General features: G+C 40.7%; 2 protein-coding genes across 2 annotated transcripts in view; both read right to left on the bottom strand.

The window, feature by feature from the left end:
* LOC147451857 (ADP/ATP translocase At5g56450-like) overlaps nucleotides 1-9966 on the bottom strand; it is a 42202-nt gene extending 32236 nt beyond the window's left edge. The window contains exon 1 of the mRNA XM_086517728.1: nucleotides 9473-9966. Coding sequence (XP_086373854.1) covers nucleotides 9473-9817 — 345 coding nt within the window. The 5' untranslated portion in view covers nucleotides 9818-9966. The remainder of the gene's footprint in view (nucleotides 1-9472) is intronic.
* Nucleotides 9967-13357: 3391 nt separating this feature from the next.
* Nucleotides 13358-16915, bottom strand: LOC147451856 (uncharacterized). The gene is made up of 10 exons (XM_086519177.1): nucleotides 16529-16915; nucleotides 16312-16441; nucleotides 15839-16209; nucleotides 15642-15747; nucleotides 15261-15549; nucleotides 14538-14614; nucleotides 14375-14447; nucleotides 13687-13756; nucleotides 13514-13586; nucleotides 13358-13425 (listed from the first exon to the last, which is right to left on the bottom strand). Exons 1-10 carry the CDS (start codon nucleotides 16913-16915, stop codon nucleotides 13358-13360), a joined length of 1644 nt encoding a protein of 547 aa, XP_086375303.1.
* Nucleotides 16916-20592: the final 3677 nt, after the last annotated feature.

Genomic DNA, 20592 nt, shown 5'->3' with positions numbered 1-20592 from the left:
TAAGTGGGCGGTTGGTCACCTTTAAAAATGGTCTGAATTTGTCCAAAAACTCAATAAAACCTTATAAGTTAAAAACAATGCTTTCACAGCACTTCCCAGGCGTCCCTGGATGCAATCACATGCACAGTTGCAATGCAGATGTCACAAGACGGGAGCGTACACGAGCACTTAGAAAATCTGAAAATTATAATTCTTTGCAAACATAGAGAAGGGAGAAGATCGACACAGTATTGGGGACCAGAAGATGGGCTAGTCCCCCCCCCGTAAAGAGTATTCTTTTATTCAGGGAGAATTCTTATACAAGCACGAGAACCCGAGGAAACCCCTCCGTTCTGTAATCTTAGACCCGAAGGTCGTGCTTTCCCGTAAAGGGCTTGGGCACAAGGCCGTTGCTTCCCATAAGGGACTTAGGCGCGAAGCCATACTTTCCCGTAAGGGACTTAGACGTGAAGCCGTACTTCCCATGAAGGGCCTTCCCGTAAGACGGGAGATTCCTGCAAAACAAACCACACAAACACGCGACAACAATTCGTATGGCGAATCCACAATAGATACCTGTCGTTTTTGCGCGGGAAAAGCGACTTCCGTGCTTCGTAGTCTCGCGATCTCTTGCGGCAAAGTCTTCTCTTGCTGATATTGGTACCTCCCGTGAGTGAGGGCATGTGGTGCTTTTATAGCTCCCTGGCCATGGCACAAATAATTGCTCGCGTAGAGATCGCGGCCGGTTTTTTTTTTTTTTTTTTGCGCTGTTCTACCCGAAATAGGGAGAGAGAATTCGCTGGCTAGTTTTGTTGCTTTATCTTCTAAGTGGCTGCCCACTTATTAAGTGGGCGGCCGGCATATTTTAAAATTGGTCTGAACTTGCCCAAAAACTCAATAAAACCTTATAAGTTAAAACCAATGCATTTAACAACACTTCCCAGGCGTCCCTGGATGCAACCACATGCACGAATGCAATGCAAACATAGATTCCTCGCGGGAAAGCGTCTGCCTTCCTGCGATTGTTCCTGCTTTTCGTAAAAAGCTTCATTGAACCCATCTTTATTCTTGTGCTTGAGTTCTTACGCGTATTTTCTTACTCAGTTCGGATTTCCTCCTTAGCCTACGGGATGCTCCCTTACTGATGCACCCGTCACCCGTAATGTGACGCATCAGGGGCACTCGTAACCCGGCCCTTTCCACCGAACTTACGGAAACTCCTTCACGATGTTTACCGTCACCCATCAAATGACACATCAGAGTTGTCCATTCTTGATGGCAATTCCTGTAGCTACAATCTTTTAACAGTTCTTAGTGCACACAATAAAATATCCTAAAAAAGAGATTAATCATTGAAAATAAGAAAATAGTCCAATTAGCAAGAGTAGACATAGACTTCCTCGCAGGAAAGCATCTGCTTTCCCGAAAAGCAATCCCGCTTTCTCAAAAAGCATCTGTTTTTCCTCAAAGTTTCCTTTGAACCCATCTTCATTCAAGTGCTTGCTTTTCCTTGTGCACAATTCTAACATAGTTCGGAATTTCCTCTCGACTATAGATATTCCCTTTCCGATGCACCCGTCACCCACCTTGTGACGCATCAGGAATACCCATCACCTAGTCACTTCCTACCGAACTTACGGTACAATCTCCTTCGCGATGCTCTATGTCACCCATCCTTTGACGCATCAGAGATGTCTGTTCCCGGATGGTCGGATATTTCTTCCCGATGCTCCCTGTCACCCATCTGATGTGAGGCATCAGAAATACCCGTTCCTGGTGGCCTTACAAATATTCCCATTCACAATGCTCCCGTCATTACTTTGAACGACGCACTAGGAATACTTTGTACTCGGATGTCTCCAGTGAGAAAAACCCTCACACTTAAAATTCCAATAATTCATTTAGAATTATTTTTCCTATTGTTCCAAGCGAGAAAACCCTCTCACTTATAAATCCAATAATTCATTTAGAATTATTTTCTTGTTAAATAAAGTCAGTTTAGCAACATCCCTCTCACTTATAAACAGTTGTCCTCAACTGTAGAGGTCCAACTGAACTGCCCGGGTAGAAACCTTAGTGTACATAGACTTTAATCCCCGCAGTGGGACGGGAACCATTGAACACATAAACAATGAATTTTTGTTACCTCTCCTCGAAGGATACGTTGCTATTCGGAGAAAGTTTGGAGTAAGGGAATTCAATCTAACTCCTAAGTTTTTGAATAGAAGACCCTCAAACTTTAAGTGAGAGGGCAGGTCTTTGATCAAAGTTAAATCTTTAAGGAACTCATAAACTGCGTATTGCTTTTATGCACGAGATATGCATGTGTCTAACCAAGACAATCACTCTGGAGTGTTTATGAGAGTAGAATTGAGTTGAAACGTTGCTTTATGCGATGGATTGGTTTGCTCAAATATCCGGAAGGTCAACTATTGATCTCGTATCCAGTAGTTCACCAACAAATTCCCTGCTATTGCGGGTAGGACGGCAGAAAGGAAGGAACCATTCCGAGATTTCAACCAAGAACAGCTTTCACTAAGCTTGAGTACCTTATGAACCAACACCCTCTACCCGGTAAGGGAGAACATGGTAGTGCTTTTCGCACAAGTGATAATTAGCAGAAAAATTAAAAAAAAACAAAAATAACAATTGCTTTTCAGGTATGTACGCAGTCCGTGAACGATAACTAAAAATCAATGCAGAATTTGAAAAAAAAACTTTCTTCTGCAAAGTTGTAGACCATATCAATTACAGTGCCTCCGCAGGCTGGTTTTGCAAAATCGTTCTCAATTAGGAGAAAAATCAAAAAACAAAAACGAAAGTTGCTTTTCAAGCATGTACACAGTTCGCCAACGATAACTCAAAATTAGTGAAGAATTTGAAAAAACTTCCTTCTGCAAAGTTGTAGACCATATCGATTCCGGTGTCTCACGCGGGTAGTTTCTGCAAAATCGTTTTCAATTAGCAGAAAAATAAAAAACAATTGCTAGAAAAAGAGAGAGAGAGAGAGAGAGAACGTTGGCTGATCTGTTGCCCTATTTATCAGACGGCTGCCCACTTATTAAGTGGGCGGCCGGCGTATTTTAAAAATAGTATGAACCTGCCCAAAAACTCAATAAAACCTTATAAGTTAAAAACAATGCTTTCACAGCACTTCCCATGCGTCCCTGGATGCAATCACATGCACAGTTGTAATGCAGACATAGACTTCCTCGCGGGAAAGCATCTACTTTCCCGAAAAGCAATCCCGCTTTCTCAGAAAGCATCTGTTTTTCCTCAAAGTTTCATCTGAACCCATCCTCATTCAAGTGCTTGCTTTTTCCTTGTGCACAATTCCAACAGTTCGGAATTTCCTCCTGACTAAGGATATTCCCTTTCAGATGCACCCGTCACCCACCTTGTGACGCATCAGGAATACCCATCACCTAGTCCTTTCCTACTGAACTTACGGTACAATCTCCTTCGCAATGCTCTATGTCACCTATCCTATGACGCATCAGAGATGTCCGTTCCCGGATGGTCGAATACTTCTTCCCGATGCTCCCCGTCACCCATCCGATGTGACGCATCAGAAGTACCCGTTCCTGGTGGTCTTACAGATATTCCCGTTCTTAGTGCTCTCGTCATTACTTTGACTGACGCACTAGGAATACTTTGTACTCGGATGTCTCCAATGAGAAAAACCCTCTCACTTAAAATTCCAATAATTCATTTAGAATTATTTTTCCTAATGTTCCAAGCGAGAAAACCCTCTCACTTATAAATCCAATAATGCATTTAGAATTATTTTTCTGTTAGATAAAGCCAATTTGGCAACAAAGTCGTTGAATATCTCCCGGCCCGGACCTTGATAGGTTATGCGAGAGGAGTGTTCATCGGCGGCTTTATGTTTCTATGTCTTGTAACATGCATATGTAAGCATTTGTGTTGCATTGTGATGTGCCAACCACTGAATATTCCTAATTGGATGAGATTGTCTCGCTATGTAATTTTAGTGCATCAAGACACCTGTGGAAGATCAATACGGTCTGGGTGTGATGGCTAATTTTACTACGCCGGAATATCAAGAGTTCCGATCTGGACGAAAGGAGAAGCTAACTCCTTGATCAAAAGAGCAGAAAAGAGAAGCTAACTCCTTAATAAAAAAGCAAACTGATTGTCTCCTCGGAAATTTTTGAGCTAACTTGAGTCGTTTTGTAGATATGCTGTAATCGCGGACGATTACTCTCTTTCAAGAAGGGGAGATGTAACAAACTGCTGACGTGTCGACCTACTGAAGAACGGAGCTACCGATCGAGGGGCCTAAACCCTAAGAAGAACAAGTAACAGAAGAAGTGTCACAAAGTGATGACGTGGTTGCCCGAGAGCAGAAACCCTAACTGCTGAAACCCTAATTCTGGAAATCCTAACCCTAAAACCTGCAACCCTAATTCTGGAAACCCCAACCCTAAAACCTGTAAACCCTAAAGCCTGCAAACCCTAATTCTTGAAACCCTAACCCTAAGGGCAGCAAGGAGATTTTCGAAATTGCGCTGGCTGATGACGTGGCAACTGTACGGATTTTCGTGATTTATGCTGACAGCTTTTTGGCTTTGCTTTTGGACCAGATGCTTTTAAGTTTAAAGGCTTTTCACTGTAATTGCTTTTTAGGCCAAGGGCCTTTAAATATGAGACTCGTGCTCATTCTCTGGCATGCTTCTTGGAGAAGGTGCAGAGTTTGGAGTACCGACTTGTTCTGTGTTGATGCAACATAAAGAAATACCGAAAGGGGCGTCAAGGTTTGGGGCCAATACTCTCTGGGGTGGAATTCCGCCACTCCGTGTCACGTGTCATCTCTCTCTCTTTCAGTTCAGTTGTTATTGAAGTGCTAAAAGTCTATTCAGTCTGTTCTTTTCTATTGGCACGTGGTGCCCGTGTTGTGACATGTCCTTTCCTAACTTATGACTAACTATCACCTGAAAGCTTACTGACTGACTCATGACTAACAACTTACTAATTGCTGACTAACTAATTCCTGATTACATACTTATAATATAATATAGGCCCTTTCCATCCCACATGACTCCTTAGGAGTCATGGCACTAAGGAGTTATGGCACGTTTGCGCCACCTAGTGCACAACTTTCTGTGGAGTGGTTCACGTGTTTCTACTAATACACGGCCGCGAGTTCATTAGGACACGGTTATTAGAGCAAGGCATTGCTTGCCGAAGCCCATAGTACGCGGATTGTTTCCTCAGGCTGAGCCTTTGGAAGCAATTTTTATACCATACTTTGTCCCGTACTCTCCTCGTTTTGGGTCTATGGATAGTGATGGCGCTTGGCACTCGACCATCTGTTCCTTTTTACATGTGCACCTTTAGATATATCTCATTTGTCACCCTTTATGTGCTGCTTGTTGAAGATTTTGATGGATATGCGTCTTGCTTTGAATCAATGAGAGTGTGCGTGTGGAAGCGTGAGAGAGGAGAGAGAGACAGTAGACAAACGCCAGAGATGGTGAAGAGGGGGCAATCAGCCCCCCACTAACTGCCAGAGTAGAAGACCCAATACAATCAGACGTGTGATCTCTGTGAGATGAGATGTGGAAGTGGGTACCCCCCGGCCCCTATAATTAGGTGCCCAAGGGGAGGTAAGGCAAGGCCTAATAAAAATCCCTACGACCCAACAAAAAAATGATATATGGAAATATATGTGGGCGGCCGGCCCCAACTCGAGCGGCCGGACTAGGTACAACCTAGACTATGGGTGGCCAGCCCGGAGACATACTAGCCATACAAGTATGCCCTACACCTATGAAGCAACAGAGTGGTGTAAGTCTAACAGAATCAATGCCCAGCTTGTTGTTTGGAGGAGGTAGAGACGCAACCACTTATTTGGAATGTATATGTGACAGATTTAGAGGGACGACAGCTAGGAGAGAGGACACACATTGACTAGTCTACATGGGAGGATGTCACAAATTGTTGACGTGTCAAGCCACTGAATACCCAAAGAGTCAGGGCTCCCTCAGCCTAACGCCTAGCCAGCCTACAGATCCCGGCCGAGGGACCTAAACCCCTAGCAGAAGCAGAAGAAGATGAAGTTCTAACCAACTTAGAGATCCTCGTCGAGTGGCCCAAGTATTAAAGAAAGGTTAGGATTAAAATCCTAACCCCCAGCAACTTATGGGACTCCCGTCTGATGGGGCCTAAAGGAAAGCAGTCACACTCACACACATTGAAGACTTAAGACGTGGCAGTTGTACGGATGCTTGTGTTTTGCGTTGGTTGATGACGTGGCATGCTATATGGACTTCCGCGAATTGCACTGGCAGCTTTTAACGCCAACTTTTGGAGACCACATGCTTTTGAATTTGAAGCTTTTCATGTAGACTGCTTTTGATGGCCAAGGGGCCTTTACATATGTGCCTAGGGCTCACTCTCTGGCATGCTCCCGCGTGGAGATGCAGAGCAGTGTTGACGGCATGTACTGAGCTGAAGCAATGTAAAGAAATACCGAAAGGGGCACCACAATCTGGGGGCAATGCTCTCTTGGGGTGGAACTCCGCCACTCCGCGTCTCGTGTGTAGTGCATCTCTTTCAGTTCAGTTGTTTTGAAGCGTCTAAAGTCTGTTCAGTTTGTTCTTTTCCGTTGGCACGTGGTGCCCTCCCCTTACAAAGGATGGTTCGGCGGCATCTTTACATCGTTGGTTAGAGGCTTCCTCGGTTGGTGCAGCGGTCATTGGTGCTGCCTATGGGATCCGCAGAGGCCTAGTTGCACGTTTGCGAGAGATTGATGTGGGTATTCTTGCTGACTGGCATGGCCTCATTGGGGGGCAGCCTGCTCTATCCTCTCATCATGGCTGATGGGCATGGGCGTTCTTTGACCCGGACTCTGGAGACCCGATTGTTGTGCAGCATAGGACAAAGGCGTTAAGACATTGCAGAGACTGGCCACTATGGCTATTACATTAGACTAGCTTTTCAAATGAGGTGTCTCTTGATCAGCGCCTAGATGCTCGTTGGCAGCCTGTTTGAGGGGTGGGCTCATTGGGGAGGTGCCTTTGTGTTTGGCTTGTTTCATAGCAAAGGAGGCACCGCTTTGGAGGTTCTAGCTAGGCACGGACGGTCACTGGTTGAGTTGGATTGGGATCCTGGTGAGTGGCAGTGGTCTAAATACAGTTAGATGGGCCCCATCTTTCCTTTTTGAGTACATTGTATTCCTTGGGAGGAGGATCATCTTGAGGACGAGACACTCTCCTCACTGTCCACATCTGTCAGAGGTATGGCAATATCACCGCATCTCTCCGGTCTTTTAGCAATAATTTTGGCCATGCATTTTGGAGCACAAGGATCAACTGTCCGATATGCTATTTGATGTGGATGATTGCACATGCCGAGAAGGTATGTCTATCTCAAGTACGGCCAGACACAACCACAAAACAATCCCCCTTGACTATAAATCTCATCCTAAAATTCTTTGCCTCTGTCAATAGCTTGCATAATGTCAAATGCCTTCACGGTGCAATTATAAGTGATGGCATCTACAAAGGAAACCTAGCTTTGCATATGATGAAAACAACCCACAATGTCCTTAATCTTCCCTTGCTATCCTTTTTGAAAATCCCTTGACTAACAATGTCAGTATGAAGTATTTTTGTCTACGTCTTCCTGCATAATGATAATCTTCAACATGCAAGCACGTAGATTGACACTCAGCCCAATACCCCATAACTTGTATCCTCACTACATTTTTCCAAAGCTCTTTTTGAGTGTTGCTTTACTTACCTCATCTTCGATCCCAATTGCTCTATATTTTGGCTTGCTATGCTAACCTATTGAAAGACATGCAAAAGACATAAAGTACTTGGAAATATATATATATATATATATTTTTTAATTTTTTTTGGCTTGCTATGCTACCTATTGAAAGACATGCAAAAGACATATATATATATAAAAGTTATTTTTATTTTGGTGAAACTTCTATAAAACAAAGAAGATCATTGTACATGCTCTATACTACCTAGAGAGGTGATACAAAGAGTTATTGTGAAGCACAAATTGACTTCATATTACAAAAAAGAGAAAAAATGCCTTTTTTATATCATAATTTGTTTTTCTTCTTGCCAAAAACTCTAGATGATAAGAGTAGACATGAAAATGAATGGTATGCTTATAAATAAACTTTATTTGCTAGATAACATTCCATGTGAGTTTCAAACATCAAACGATGTGTGTTCTTATGTATTCATATGATTATGATTTTATTTAGTAACCTCCGTGGAAATCAAAATTGAGGTATCTTGATTCTGAAACGTTGATTTTGTAACCAGATAATTGTGTTCATCATTGATGTAAAATATGATATGAATAATATAATATACATCTCACAAGTTTAGCAACTCACAAACTTTTGTGGTTTATAAGTATAGATTTGACGCTTATAATTAGATATCAAAAGAGTAGGAAGGAGGTATAACAAATATCTCTAGCTTATCTCTACTAATCTAAATAAAGATATAGGTGTTTTAAGAAAATATTGTGAAAAAAACTTTTAAGGTTGTGAACGACGAATTTACTCATTTAAGTCATATAGGTCTACTTTGATTTTTTTCACCCAAGTACAAGGAGTACGATCTTTATGGTTCTTATTTGTCCATAGAATTGTCCCTTAAGAAGATTTTCTTCATCGTATTCAAAGCCACCTCATGGTGAACATGTAGTAGTTCCTTCAAATGAAGATGAAGCGACTTTGACATACAATGCAGTATTAGCAAAAATAATTAACTATTTTCTAGATTATTTTTCTTACATTATATATCTACCATTGCAGGTGATTTAAGTACGAAAACATTGTAATGAATGAGCCACAAATCAAGCATTTTTGTGAAGGATATAAAAGGGCGGTTGAATGATGAGAACCATTCATTCATTAAAGTGGGTCGTGTGTAGTTTAAGAGTAGCAACAGCTAACATTTGCGTTTGGTTGAAGCATTCCGATGATTTGTATCAAACTCAAGATCGAACATTCAAAGTTAAGCAAGAAAATACTGGACAAGATAATCGACAGATCTAGAAACAAAATAATCTCAATAATGAATAACTAAAGAAAACATTCATGCTATCAAAATTGGTACAAACGTTGTGTTTACTCTGAAATAAATTTACTTTGTGAATATTCGTAATAGTGATTAGCCTAAGTACATCTCTCTCTCTCTCTCTCTCTCTCTCTCTCTCTCTCTCTCTCTCTGAACAGGTTGATAGACTTGAATAGGTTATGCTCCTCGGGTCTGCTTGCTGTTTAGTACACTCGTATTGGACATCACGATCAGCATACATAAACGTGTAGCAGATGCTTTTCATTCAATTACTCTCTTAAACAATGTGTTGCCAGAAGCTGACAATGAGATATTCAACATCTATAACTTCTGTTCACTAAGCAGTAAGTCCCTAAGCGTAGAAATACAATAGACTATTACAATTTTGGATTCAGTCAAAGATGGAAACATACCTTGCAAGAAAAGTTCAGAGCAACAGAGGGGTAATAACGGAGCACACTACTGCCATTGCCACGCCAAAGAGAAGGAAGGCCTTCTTCCCGAGCGATGCGGAAAATGCAGTCAAGCATGCCTGTGTAGCGGGCATGGTGACCTTTGCGAATTGCCATGTTGCTCTCCTGCGTCTGCAGCAGGAGCTTGGCGCGTTCGATGGGAGCTACAATGGTGTGTGCCACGCCACCCATCACTGCCCCTGCCATCAGATCTCTTGGAAAATTGGTCCATGCCTCTGTCGGCCAATAACCTAGGTAGGGTTTTTTTCCGCCTTCCTGCGCAGATGATGATGATGGGGCTTGCATGAGTCTCCTAGCAGCTTGCCTCCATTGCTATTGTAGCTTATTATCAGGCTTCCATCCATTTCCGGCTAGCACGTCTTTTCTTGCAAAAAGGTCTTCTCACGCCAGCTGCGATTGTATAGACCATGAGGGGCATATTTGAAACTAGTACGCCGGCTGCCTTCGGCGGTCTCTTTCTCCCTCTTTTTGTCGCGTGTACAGGGGCTTCTCTCAGTTTTTGAGTTTAGCTTTCATGTCGACACGTGTAAAGAGCTCCCCCTTCTGCCGTACTATGTTACTCGCGCGCCCCACCTACCGACGGGCCTCGCTCGTTTTTATCACCTCACTCTGTATGTGTTTGTGTGTGTGCGCATCTTTATACATTTCTCCATGACACACACGATCGACACTTTCTGTCTTTGGCCCCTTTAAACTAAAGAGACATATTTTAAAAAAAAAGTTTACATTATTGCCAAAAAGGCTCAGGAACATATTTGCATAGCACTCTAAGTCGTGTTATTTCAACAGGATCAAGATATTGCGTTGGAGCTCTACAAACTTCTCTTAAATCTATTTTTTGAACCCAGCTCAAGTAAATCTTGTAATGATGAATCAATCCAAGCTCTTGCTTTAAGAGCATGAGCCTAATGTTGGGAAAGAAATAGGGATCAAGCAACTTGATGTAAATCGTGTCCAACTCTTCATCTACATATGAACCCCAAACAGTGTAGTTTTTCTCAATCACTTCCCATGCCCATTGCCATCCCCGTTCAGCAGGTAACATATTTTTTTCAAAGGCATCAACAATAAAAAAAATTACACTTGAAAAAATATTCACAATTTCGTGGGCCATTTAATTGGCTGCAAGAAAAGAAGACAACATTAGTACTCAAAGCTTAAAATGAAAGAGAGAGAGAGATGATCAACATGGCCACTTAAACACTTAAAGAAGTATAAGCGCAATACGAACACTTCAATTACTAATTGTCATGCCAAAAAGTGTCAAGAGGTTCATTAGGTCAAAGTCTTTACAACAACCTCAAATTCTTTGTTTACAATGACTCAAATTCTACTCTATAATTGGACGGATGAGGATCACTCCAATATACCGCATCGATAAACTTCACAATTAGTTTCAAAATTTTAAACTCTTCATCCGAAATGTAAGATTTGTGATTGTGATATATCTTTCGCCACACTGAATATCACAACCACAAACATTGACATAATAAATATCAACCATATGTAGTTCTTGTAGGACTCTCATCAATTTTATTTCGCTCAATATTTGTGACACTTTACATAGTGTAATGCTTAACCGTCCACAATTTCCATACCACCCATCAGCATATGAATACACCCAATGATGCCACCAACACCATGTACCATATCCTTGACAAATGTACTCTTCCTTAACTTTCAAATATATATTCATCTTTATATGTATTGGGAGAATAGCCAATACATCATGACCCATGTTAACCTACATTAGCAATTCGCAAATCTCTCTCTCTCTCTCTTTCTCTCTCTCTCTCTCTCTCTCTCTCTCTCTCTCTCTCTCTCTCTCTCTCACACACACACACACACACATTAACCTATGTAGTAGATTAAAACCCACTTGATTAAGCCAACAGTAACTAAAAAAATATGGCACTTAGAATGCATAAACAATGGATCAAAGTGTTCGATCATCTAGAGAAGTTGAGCCTACGACGCACTCTACTTGGAACTCTCAAGATCCAAGGTCCGACACGTCGAACACTGCGACCGAAGCGTCAAGGTGATTCACCCAAAGAATAGATTCTAAACATCCATTCATTCACTCCATAGGAACCGTATGTGTCATAAAATCTAATATCTAACCAACCCAAATGATTTTCTCATATTAAATTGATCACTTAATGTGGGAGAATAAACGGGAACAAGTGTTAAGATATAGATATGTGCTTATAGATCTATCTCAACACGGGGCCAATGGTAAAGGGGCCCAAAAGGGAGATGGTCTATCAAAGAGCAAGGCTAACCAATGGAGCATAAGACCTTAGGGTTAGCTTCATTGAAGACCTCCAATAAATGTGTGTAAAAGTCCTTTGACCTTAGGTAAGCTAGGGCTGAGCTTGAGGTGGGAACCCGGCCCAAGCTCGAGGTGCTTGTCCTGCTTGAGGTGCTTGTCGTGCTTGAGGTGTTTGTCATGCTTGAGGTGCTTGATTAAGATGCTTGAGGTGCTTGATTGGCTCCATGCTTGAGGTGCTTGACTTGCTGCATGATTAAGGTACTTGAGGTGCCTTGAGAAGCTTGGCTGAGATGCTTGTGGGAACACCCCCTAGTTCAAGTGCTTTGTCATGCTTGGTGAGTAAGGTGCGTGATCACCTAAAGTCAAAAGCATTCCTACAAGAGGGGGGGCGAGCCCTTTTCCTAGGGGCTAGAGAGAGAACACCCACTCACACACACAAGGGAAGCCCCAACTTGAAGAGGCAGCAAGGACACATGTTGGGCCCCTACCCATGTTTACCTTCATGTGTTGCTTGAAGCCTATTGGCTAAGCTTCAAAGGGGTCCAATGATAAATTACATGAATTATCTAATTGTTTTAGCATTTATCTAGCCCTCTCTCTCAAAAAGGAAAGGGGGACACTTGTCTCAAGGCTACCCCTACTACTTGTAATGCCTCCTGCTCATGATTGGCTAGGCCTGGGAGGGTCCAATGAGCTTCAAGCATGAGCTACAAGGGGGGGGTCGACCCAAGCTAGCTAGGGGCTTGCTTGAGGGGTATACTCACCCACACACACTCACAATCACTCTCATTGTGTGCTATGCAAAGTGCAAGAGCTCCCTCTCCAAGCAAGTAGAGGTTGAGAGCCTACACCAACACTCTTGGCTATGGAGTGCAAATCCAACCAAAAGCCATGCTTCAATGCTTGAGCTTGTCATCTCCTTCTTCTTCATTACTATGCTATTATGTATGCTAGCAACAAGAGTATGATAAGTGAGGAACTAGTTCTTTCTCCTATGAAATGTTTCTTCTTCCTCTTCCCTACCCTCATTCCCTGCTAGCTCTCTCCACCTTCGAAGGTGTTTGAGGTCTTGGGACTGAGGCTTGGGACAATTAAAGCTTTCTTCAAGTTCATGTTATGTTATGATTGTGATGCATGAAGCTTTCCATCTTCATTGCATCACCTAGGTCACAAGGAACACAAAGAATGTATTGTAACAAGTCTCTCTTAATGGGAGAAATCATAATACAAATGCCTATTGGAGGGGGGACCGGCTCCACATAAATCCGGTCCTCAACTGTTGTCATGTTCTCTAAATTCTCTCTCTTGCAAAAGTATTGTTCATGCCAAGTTAATTAATTGCTATCATTATGTTGCTATCTTCAATTATGTCTACCCGCTATGCTCACAAAGTTATTTCTCGAAAGTATTCTCATTAATTTCCTCTATTCTCAAGTTGAATAGGTTAATTCCATTACAGTATGAAAAGTTGCAATTGAGAGGGCGTTGCATACCTAACTCTCGTACAGTGATTCGCATATCATCTATATCAAACTCTATGTGATAATAACCTACAACACTTCTAAAATATCATGCTTCATATAATGCCAAGACAGAATGTTTGCAATAATATTGAAGCCTGCAACGAAAATAACAACCAACCATTCAGACATAAAAAGTAACAACACATTTAACGTCATATGGATTCAAGTTCAAGCTATACGCACCGAAGGATCTCAAAATCCTCGACAATATGAACAATATCCTCAGCATGTGCAGGACCCCTCCACAATGGAGGATCTAGAAAAAATGTTATACGTGTAAACATACAAAATAAAGGCAAAAAAAATTTCATTCATGGTAAAAGTAAGTAACAAAGATAAAATTTTACTTTACATACCTCTAATATAAGTAGGTACATCATTGAGGGTGTACGAAACCATGATGTGTCGTGCCATTCTTTATCTGCCCTAACAGCACAGATTTGGAAGTTTAAGAGGAAAAAATATGAAATAGAATAAAGAAGACTTTGACGATCATGCCCTAGAGAATCATGTCCTTCTTTCTTTTGTTTTAGAGAGAGAGAGAGAGAGATAGATAGAGAGAGAGAGAGAGGAACGAAAGCAATTCAAAAGACTTTGAAATTTTACAACTTCACAAAGAGACAATACAAAATAGTTATTCAAAGTGTAGCCTTCGAGAGACCACATTAGGGATTCTATAAGTCCAAGGACCTATGTTGTATACATTTTGCAAGATACGGGGTGGTGTTTCAACTTGAGTAAATATCCTCAATCGATATGGTGTAGTGCGGTCTCCAGCAACCCCCACCTGTTGTGCATTGACTGGCCTCTCGTCACCCACAAACCAAATATTAACTTGAATTTGACGATGCTCGTGGTTCGAAGAAAAGGCAACATGGTAGTATCCAAGAACTTCCATGGACATATCTCTACCTAAGTATAGCATTTCATAAACACCTACGATGATAAAACCTCGATGGGAGTGAGCTCTGCAAAGGCATCCATGAATTATGTAGAGCAATAAAAGCTTAAAACTACAAATATACCATATATAAAAACTCTTACAATATAATATGAGTTTGATCAAATAAGATCACCAAAAACATAGCAGGAACTCTTCCCCTCCATTGCTGTGGATCTTCAACAGATTAAGTCAATGTATAAGCCAATCTTCTCGAGAAAATAATAGGTCAAGTTAATAAACTAATTTAAAAAAGAAGATAAATACCTCGAATGAATTCAGTGATGTGACCCACTACATAGGAAGCACTGCGTCGAGGGTCCATCCGTGGGAAATACTTTGATCTGAGAGGTATGAATAAAATTTAACATCAAGTGTGTCTGACTTTAAGTGAGAGCCACAATGTCAATTTGAACTTATTGTTATGAGCTCGCTAGTTGTAATACTTCCTTGAATACAATGTTTGGAGTGTAGTAACACTCCGCTTGAGTGTTTTCAATATTGACGACAATCCTCATAGAAGCTGCACTTCGTACACGTGACATTGCAACATACAACTGTCCATGAGAGAAGATCGATGACTCAAGATATAGACCAAGAATTCCAAGTGTTTGCCCTTGTGATTTGTTGATAGTCATCCCAAAAGCAAGCCTGATTGGAAATTGACGACCCTTCATTTGAAATGGAAGCCCCTGATGGCTTCCAATAATAAAGTCAATCCTTGGAAGAAAAACTCTCTCTCCAATATTTGATCCTGTAACTATCTTTGCTTCAATTACCTTATGATGAAATTGCTTGTATATCAATTTAGTTCCATTGCATAATCCACGTCTTGGATCCAAATTGTGCAGCAACATGATAGGAGCATTTTCTTTCAAGACTAAAGCATGAGGTGGAAAACCACCACCAAGAGTAAGGCTATTCAGATATTCAATTGTGTACAAATGTGTGTTTTCATCTAACATACAAATTGAATCTGCACTCAGATACTCTTTGCGATCTCCATGCATTCTTTGCAATGCATAGTCATTAATTAAATCCACCTCTTTATTCCGTGGAGCAAGTATTGCGCGATCTCTGAAAAAAGTTGCATGATCTTGCAAATGACACAAATCTCCATATATAAAGCTTAGAAGATCTGTCAAACTATTTCCTGGAAGCATCATGTGTGAAGGTATTTTGACTCTATCTAAGTCTCCTCCATCATCCATAACCCCATTGCCAATATCAAGCACCCAACGGGAAAAACTTTGTTGAAGTGAATTTGTGTCGCAATCAACTATACGCATATTTTTGGTAAGCCTCAGTATCTTCGTGTATTTCCATATGTGGAATGACACAACGAAGCATTTACAATGTCTGTACGACTACCTTTTGGTACAACTGGTAGTATTTGTCGAAAGTCACCTCCAAGCAAAATGACTTTTCCACCAAACAAAGTATCTCGTTGCATAATATTTCTTAAAGTTCTGTGCCACTGCTTCAAACGCATAGCGATGTGTCATGGGAGCTTCATCCCGTATAAGTAAAGCTGCATTCCTTAGAAGTTCTGCAAGTTAACTATTTACCTTTATATTGCAAGTTGCTTCAGAGTGAAGCTCCAAAGGTATCTTAAACCTAGAATGAGCAGTTCTTCCATTACTCAAAAGCAAAGCTGCAATACCCGAAGATGCACATGCAAGAGCAACTCTACAACTTCCTCGCACTCGTGAAAGAAGTGCATTATATAAGTAAGTTTTTCCTGAGCCACCAGGACCATCTAGGAAAAATACCTTCCCTGAATGTGTGTCAACAGCTTGTGGCACTTGGTGATACGCATCTTGCTGATCCTCATTTAAAGAAGTTTCCATACGATCTGCTATACTACAGTGTTCATCAACATTGAACATTGTTTCTTCAGCCATAGCACCATTTTCACTTAAGGATACCAATGTTGAGTCTATTGCAGGCAACATATAATCACAAAGCCTCTTGCCATGTTGTTGCAAAAAGCATTCTATATGAAGCAAAGCTTGATTTTTTGCCACATCAAATCGCACACTTGCATCTGAAATACGCATCCTTAGGGCATAAACATAGTCCTCACACAATTCAGTACAAAACCTATCCCAAAGAGCATCCGGATGAAGTGGCTCACAAAAGACTAATATGATTGCAAACAGTTGTCTCAACTGCATTCCATTTTGAAAAAAAGATGCCTCTTGGAGGCAAATTGACCATTCTTCATCATCTTGCAATAATCCTCTAGCTATACATGCCTCCTTGTATGTATCATAGATGTGACCATCATACATACGCAAGTCTTCAAAACACTTACATCCCTTGCAAATATTGAGAAGCATCCGTAGGTAATAAACCTCACCAACAGTAGTATTATACATTCTTCCAATAGAAACACCTTGTTGTCGTGGAGACCATGCCTTTCGACTTTTATTCCATACCCAACCATTTGGAAAGTCAGTATATGTGAAGCTATTTGCTTCAGGATAATTTTGATTTGCAACAAACCATTCTGTCAAGGTAGTTTTTCTATTTTGCTCATTATCTAGCAAATGTGATACATCATCACCATCTTGAAATGTAACCATTTTTTGCAATGAAAGGTGTACTTGCAATCGTTGAATAGCTGGCCTTTCACTATGCATGTCGAAGCCAAATATTCTTCACATAGCCTCAGATGCAGAAACATAACGTGCATTGAGATAACTCTTGATCTCATCAGTAGCTCCTTCATCATCTTGAAGGACAACAGTGGCTCGATCATGTCCCTTGTAGACATGCTTATAAAGATATTTCACGGCAGTGACAGTTGAGCAAATCTCCACATTAATATGGGCTTGGTATCTTAGTGATAAGAGAGGGCTGTAAGGAACAACCCAACGATTATCTAAATTGTAATTTTTAGACGTAACAAACCTTCCATCATCTCTTCTCATATACACAGGATATCCACTTTCGTTTACATTTATAGACGTAGAAAATGTTCGTGGAAACTTGAATCTACACTTACCATCAACCATACATGGAGAACGTGGGTTCAAAGGACCATATGGCCCATGAACATTACAATGACTCACTACATCAAATAATTCTGGAAACACATTTTTGTCAGGGAGCTTTGCACAAACCAACTTGTCATAGTGTAATGTATCTGTGGGTTTATATTCGGATGCAAGTATCAACAATATATGTGCATGAGGAAGACCTCTCTTCTGAAACTCAATCACTGAAACATGTCCAATCACCTCCCCAAATACGGCTTGCTTGATAAGTAAATGCATCATATCTTGGAACTTTTGATAAAACACTCGTATAGTCATATCAGGACGATCAACAACACTTTGTCCAGGTAGTAATGCATCATCTATTTCCTTCCATCATGGATTACATGTGAATGTGATGAAGAGATATGGTTTTCCCCTATTACGAACAATTGCCATTGCATCTTGAAATAGTTGGCACATATATCTTGGACCTCCAACAAAAGACGAAGGCAAAACAATTCTACGGCCAACATTTTGACCTTCAGCCCTCTCTAAGCCATCTCTAGCCTCAACCATGTCAACCAATCCTTGGTACACTTCACCACGAAGTGTTTTTTGGTTATTTCACATCCACAAAAGCCATGACTCCTCTAGAGTACTATAAGCATCCACGACATACTGTTGTAATAGCCTACCTCCTCGAAGAAGACACTCCACAGTATCATCTCTTATTTGTAAGCGAAAGACATAATATTGCTTTTGACTCAATTTTTTTCGATCGGTAGTCTGTAAATAAAGATGCCACCCATCCTCTCCACTTGGAAATAATAAAACATATTATAAGGACATGTAAGCTCGATGCATGCTGGAGATTCTTTTCAAACCCCCGTGTCGAAAATTCAGTACAATGTCGCGATAACCAATATTTCTATCATCCCCTTGTCCTGGCATAATTGTAGCAACTTCAGAACCCCTTGGAGCAAGATATTGCCAACCATCACAACGATGCTCCGCAATAACTATCCTCATATTGGGTACAATAGCATCTCCAGACAAAGAAGCAGCAGATCGTAGAGCATTTGCATAAGGATTCACTCTATGCATCATCACTTGTAAACACTTTAGAATACTACGATCTAAATTTTAAACATGATGCAATCTGTTGCTCAACTAATGTTCGGTATCAAAAAAATATAATTGTGCAAAGCGTGGGACTTCATTTTGTCCTTCGTCTGGTGCTAAAGAACCAATGCTATGATAGTTAGAGCCGTGAACCTTAAAAGTGTATACACCTCTCCCACCATAACTAATAGTCTCATCGATATGGGCACCAAGAGACACAAATGCCAATGCATTATTATATCCTCGAATGTTTTGTAAGAACTGTCTACTTCTTGTTGTGGTTGAGCTCATCAAATATTTCAATTCATTTGGTGGCTCATTCAAAGGAAGTATTTGGATTTTTCCATCAGAGCAGCAATATTTACCCACAAATGTTTGGATAGTCTTTCCTTCGTCCTTCCAGGCCTTTGCTCCACATTTGGAGTAAACATAATCTAAGCTTCCTAAATTGTGCAACACACACTTTTTGGATAGAACTGGTGCCATAGACTTGTGATGTAAAAGGAGAGACGTTGGATATTCAAAGCGGATGGACAAACAGTGCTTTTCTACCTTAGAATAGTTTCCCTCTACTAAGTTCATTTTCGTCCTAGCATTCATGGCTTCAGAGTTTCCTTCATGTAAAACATGCATGCTTTGCCTTTCATTGCACTCCAATAAAGTTCCAATAGTACTTTGTAGTGAATGTCTTGTTCTCTCTCGTGCTATTTGGCGCCTCACCTTTCGCGAATCATCACATAGTCGACTACGTCATGCATGACCAGGTGATAATATACGTGGTCCAGATACCATCTATGAAATCAGGTGCAAATAGATCTCATATAAATACAATATACCTGATATAATTTGGATCTGTCACTAAAAGAACATTCTTATGCATAATAAAAATCAATATAAACTGGGACATCTAACTATATCCTCTAAGCTAAATACATTTGACACATTGATAGTGACTCAATTAAAAAGTACAGTTTGATGAAGGTACAACATAACATTACATATTTCTACCATAAGTAGGACTAAATACATTTGATACAACGGCTTGACTCAATTAAAAAGAACAGTTTGATGAAGATACAACAAAACATTACATATTTCTACCATTAGTAGGATTAGTAGGAATAGGTCGTTGAGAAACTTGACGTTGCTTTGGTCGAACTAATCTAGCCAAAGCACTTAATTTATTTGAGGTAGCTCGGATATCTGAAAGTCTTGAACCTTGAACCTTTGTCAAAGCACCGAGCTTGTTGACGATACTTGTCAATCCTGGCATGATTTGTCGTAGATTATTGTCTGGCATTAGTTCTTTTGATTCACGTTGACTCCACGAAGCCTCTTTTCGAAGATTCTCAATAGATGCCAATATCATATTTTGAGAATCCTCAACTTTGGAAAGTTTCTCTCTCATGTATGCCTCACTCTCTAATCTCTGCAAGTTTGATGCTTTTGTCTCTTCTCGCAATTTCCATAGTATCCCACTTTCAATCTCCGATGCAGAGCTTAAAGTTTCAACCACATCCGAGACATTGGTGTGCATTGTCTCCATCCTATTGCAGGAGGCTTTGATCTCTAGCAAGGTTTCTATAATTTGCTTCTTCAAATTCAACTCGACATTTTGAGCTGCTCTCTTTGCCGCATGCACATTTCGAATACGAAGAGATGAAAGTATCTCCCATTCATTAGCAGGTGCACTATTCCTCCCGACATTTCGAGCTGCTCTCTTTGCTGCACGCACATTGCGAATAGTAGGAAGAGATGACAGTATCTCCTCTTCACCCGCTGATGCACTTACAACTATCCCAGAAGATATCAAGCCATTGGTTGCAATAGCCAATGGAATGGCACAACTAATCTCCATTTTACTGTACACAAAAAACTACAGTGGTTGCAAAGAGAAATGTGACAACCAAAGAGAAGGTTTGAATGCTTGTAAATTAAAAAGTAACCCTCGTAGAATATTCACTTTTTAAGTGCTTGCTATTTTAGAATAAAAAATACATCATGTTTATCTAGATGTGAAAAACAACAAAGGATTGCATGAGAAGTGGAAAACAAACCAAAATGCTCATGAATCACTTTTGTTCAGTAGATAAAAGTTTTGCTCAATACATGCTCAACCCCATCTACATTTGAAAATGGGAAAAGAGCGTTTAGCACTGGGATGCTTGAAAATAGACTCCTTATGATTCTCTATCTTATCAGGTCCTACAATGCTC

The sequence above is a fragment of the Adiantum capillus-veneris genome, chromosome 8, assembly GCF_014529385.1.
Source record: "Adiantum capillus-veneris isolate H3 chromosome 8, ASM1452938v2, whole genome shotgun sequence".
NCBI lineage: Eukaryota > Viridiplantae > Streptophyta > Polypodiopsida > Polypodiales > Pteridaceae > Adiantum > Adiantum capillus-veneris.
The sequence above is the reverse complement of the archived record's forward strand: the minus strand, read 5'-3'. Positions and strand labels throughout refer to the sequence as shown.